Raw genomic sequence first — 4,231 nt, 5'->3', positions numbered from 1 at the left:
AGGACTACACGGCCACCATCTACCTCCGCCAGCGCTGGACAGACCCACGGCTGGTATTTGAAGGCAACAAGAGCTTCACCCTGGACGCCCGGCTGTGTGAGCACCCCCCTGTGTGAGCACCTCCCTGTGTGAGCACCTCCCTGTGTGAGCACCTCCCTGTGTGAGCACCTCCCTGTGTGTGAGCACCTCCCTGTGTGAACACCTCCCTGTGTGAGCACCTCCCTGTGTGAACACCTCCCTGTGTGAGCACCTCCCTATGTGTGAACACCTCCCTGTGTGAAAGGCCGCACAGCCAGGTTAGACTTGGCGTCAAAGTGCAGTCAGATCTTCTTCTGCCAGTGGAGATGAGCCTCCAGTGAATGTCCTCGGGCCCAGCAGAGGCCAGAGTGGCCAGCCAGCTGGAGGTGGCTTCCAGGATGCCACCCCCATAGCTCAGGCCTCCACTGATACCATCTGTGAGGCCTGCGTCCCGAGGGAAGGCCTGGCTTCCAGCCAGATTGGCGCAGGGAAAACTCGCGAGTGACTGGCGTCTCTGCCCAGGGGTCACTGGCCCAGGCTTGCTCGGTACCGTGGAACAGCACTCCACCCTGGGACCCAGGGCAGAGTCGGGGACCGTCACCACTGGTTTAGGACCCAGGACGCTCTTCCTCAGCACAGGGCAAAGAGCAGGGACTTGGAGAACAAAAGTTCAAGCTGTGTCCACGCAGCCGCACGGTGAGCAGGTCACACCCCGCGGGGCCTGCAGGGGCTAGATGGAAGAGCATGCCCCAGATGAACCCGAGCGCAGAGCAGGGGCGAGGCGGGAGGGAGAGTGGAGGGACAGGCCTCCAGCTCTTCAGCAATGCTCCAGGCCCGTCGGCCCTTCTAGACGTCCAGTGCTGGGCCCTCTTCAGACGCAGACGGGGTCTGCGGTTTCTCCTCCTCCCCAGGTGGAGTTGGCCGTGCAGTCCCCCCCCCGGCCCCTCGAGGCGGGGCCTGGGGGAGGATGGCCGTGCAGCCCCCCCCGCCCCCTCGAGGCGGGGCCTGGAGGAGGATCTTGTTCAGCCACGCAGGGGTGGCTGGGGCCAGGCCGGAGCTGGGGCCAGGGGAGGGTGGGGTACAGGGGATGAAGGGGAAGACACCCCGAGAGCTGTGAGAGTGGTTATGCCCCAGGATGTTGTGGCTGATTTGGTTACAGCACATCTGCAGAAACCATTTCGGATCCCCAGCCAGGATGGGCTATGTAACTGGCACCGAATGGCAGGGGACGGCCAGCCTGCAGGCCTGCGGAGCGGGGTGTGGACAAGGAAAGCTGTGGAACAGGCGTGGGGGGGGGTGGCCAAGAGGACGCCGGTCAGCGCCCCAGCTGGCCTCCGACTCAGCACGGCCTCCAGAGCATGCCCTCCTCCGAGACTGAGTTCTCTCCCTACACAGTGAGAATCATAGCTAGCACTTTATCTCAAGCATGCACAATGTATTCACCAAAAAAACCCAAAACACAGCCTCACATCCCAATGCTACTTTATTTTTCTTTATGTAGAAATATGTGCTTATGTGTGGGTAAAGCAATTGGTACCTCTGAGGTCTGAGACCAGAGAAAAGAAATGAGGCGGGGGGCGAGTCCAGCACCGTAGCTCCCACCTGTAATCCTAGGTTGAGATCTAGAGGATTATGATTCAAAGACAGCCTGGGCAGGGAACTCCGTGAGATGCCATCTCCAAAATAACTGGCAAAAATTCAGGATGGGGACGTGGCTCAGGTGGTAGTGCATAGCCTTTAGTGGAAAAGTAAAGGGGCCGTGCCCTGGCCCTGACTTCAAACACTAGCCCAAGAAAGGGGGGGGGGTGGAGGGAGAGAGAGAAGGAAGGAAGGAAGACAAGAGAGAAGGAGTGAGGGAGAAGGAAGGCCGGAGGGCAGGAGAAAGCTGCCTTGCTGAGTCAGTACCCGTGTCTCCCGCCAGGCGCTGGGCTGGGCAGGGAGCCCGGACGCCCTCACCTGGCCCTGTCTCCCCAGGCGATTGCTCTTCGGCCCCCGCTGTCTGAACGGCCTCACCATGAGCTCCGGACTCCTCTTGGCCTTCGCATGCCTCGGTGTCCTCTCCCAGAGGTGGGTTCTGCTGCCCAGGGGCTGACTTTCCTGTGGGTGTCTGTGTTGTGGGAGGGGGAGGCAGGCGCCACGGTGCAGAGCAAGGCCGGAGCTGTCCCTCCCTTCCTGGTCGCACACCTTAAACACACTCTTAAAAAAATTGCCATTAATTCTCCAAGAGAACAAATGTGTTTGAAGTGGCAGCCCTGGGATGTTGACAGCTGCTGGGAGGCCTTTGATAGAGGGCGAGCGGGGAGCGGGAAGGAGGGCCAACGCGGGGGCAGCGGATAGCGGGAAGGAGGGCCAACGCGGGGGCAGTAGGGAAGCCAAGGCTGGCCTTGGGGCTCAGGAGCCCCGGCCCCTCCACCGGAGCAGCACAGGCAACACAACCCGTTTTATCTTCCAGGGTGCGTGTCCAGGGGGGCCAGCTCCGCACGGAGGTGGGCAGGAGCGACAAGCTCTCCCTGCCTGGCTTTGACAACCTCACGGCCGGCTACAACAAATTTCTCAGGCCCAATTTTGGTGGTAGGTTACCTTCGCAACCAGGAGGTTAATTTCAAATGGGTGGGAGCAGACAGCGTGCGTCCAAGGGCTCGGCTGGCCGACGCTGGCTCCCATCCGCAGCCGAGTTAAGGCCTGGGAAGGGCGGAGGAGGAGGGCCATCCTGGAGAAAGCTTTGCTACCCACTTTTGGGGTGACTGCACCCCCTTTCCCCACTGCAGACCAGGGAAGAGCTCTGGCAACCTGACCCGGTGGGTGGAGAAGTCTGTGAGGCCCCATCTCCAACTAGCCAGCAAAATGCCAGCATGGAGTGTGGTTCAACAGTGGAATATCACTGTGCAAGCATGCCCAGTGAGAGAGAGAGACAGAGAGACAGACAAAGACAGACAGAGAGACAGACAGAGAGAGAAAGAGAGACAGAGACAGAGAGACAGACAGAGACAGAGTCAGAGTCAGAGACAGAGAGAGTGACAGAGAGACAGAGAGAAACAGAGAGAGACAGAGAGAGACAGAGACAGAGAGACAGAGACAGAGAGAGACAGACAGAGACAGAGTCAGAGACAGAGAGTCAGAGTCAGACAGAGAGACACAGAGAGACAGAGAGACACAGAGAGACAGAGAGAGAGAGAAACAGAGACAGAGACAGAAAGAGACAGAGAGACAGAGAGAGAGAGAAAGGAAACAGAGAGGGAGGCCCTGAATTCAAGCCCCAGCTAGCGTGCACACACACACAGACACATACACACATACACATACATACACATACACACATGCACACACACAAACATACACACACAACACACACACAAACACATACACACAACACACACACACATGTATGCTGGAACTTAGTTTTCATACAAAAAGGAAGTATATATGTACCAGGCTGGCTCCTGAGAAGAGGAAGACACATTGACTTTACATTTGACAGCTCTGTATGATCTCAGTTTTTCCAAGAAGTGAGCGCTCTGTGCTGCTCAGCGTTTCTGGTTCCACGGCGGTGGGGCTGGCCGGACCTCGGCCTCAGGGGAGGGGTGGCGGGTGTGGGGAGGGCGCCCGGGGCTGGGCTGCGGCGTTAGTCTCTGTTTCTTCATTTCCAGGAGCTCCGGTTCAGATCGCACTGACTCTGGACATTGCCAGCATCTCCAGCATTTCAGAGAGCAACATGGTGAGCACCTCCCTGTGTGAGCACCTCCCTGTGTGAGCACTTCCCTGTGCGTGAACACCTCCCTGTGTGAACACCTCCCTGTGTGAGCACTTCCCTGTGCGTGAACACCTCCCTGTGTGAGCACCTCCCTGTGTGTGAGCACCTCCCTGTGTGAGCACCTCCCTGTGTGAGCACCTCCCTGTGTGTGAACACCTCCCTGTGTGTGAACACCTCCCTGTGTGAACACCTCCCTTTGTGTGAACACCTCCCTATGTGAGCATCTCCCTGTGTGTGAGCACCTCCCTGTGTGAACACCTCCCTGTGTGAACACCTCCCTGTGTGAACACCTCCCTGTGTGTGAACACCTCCTTGTGTGTGAGCACCTCCCTGTGTGTGAACACCTCCCTGTGTGAGCACCTCCCTATGTGTGAACACCTCCCTGTGTGAACACCTCCCTGTGTGAACACCTCCCTGTGTGTGAACACCTCCCTGTGTGTGAGCACCTCCCTGTGTGTGAAC

General features: G+C 58.4%; 1 protein-coding gene across 1 annotated transcript in view; it reads left to right on the top strand.

Moving 5' to 3' along the window:
* Positions 1 to 2,032: 2,032 nt before the first annotated feature.
* The window catches only part of Gabrp (gamma-aminobutyric acid (GABA) A receptor, pi), a 22,632-nt gene continuing 20,433 nt past the window's right edge, over positions 2,033 to 4,231 (top strand). The window contains exons 1-3 of the mRNA XM_013028645.1: positions 2,033 to 2,085; positions 2,471 to 2,589; positions 3,666 to 3,733. Coding sequence (XP_012884099.1) covers positions 2,033 to 2,085; positions 2,471 to 2,589; positions 3,666 to 3,733 — 240 coding nt within the window. The remainder of the gene's footprint in view (positions 2,086 to 2,470; positions 2,590 to 3,665; positions 3,734 to 4,231) is intronic.

The sequence above is a fragment of the Dipodomys ordii genome, unplaced genomic scaffold (genome assembly GCF_000151885.1).
Source record: "Dipodomys ordii isolate 6190 unplaced genomic scaffold, Dord_2.0 Scaffold112, whole genome shotgun sequence".
Taxonomy (NCBI): domain Eukaryota; kingdom Metazoa; phylum Chordata; class Mammalia; order Rodentia; family Heteromyidae; genus Dipodomys; species Dipodomys ordii.
The sequence above is the reverse complement of the archived record's forward strand: the minus strand, read 5'-3'. Positions and strand labels throughout refer to the sequence as shown.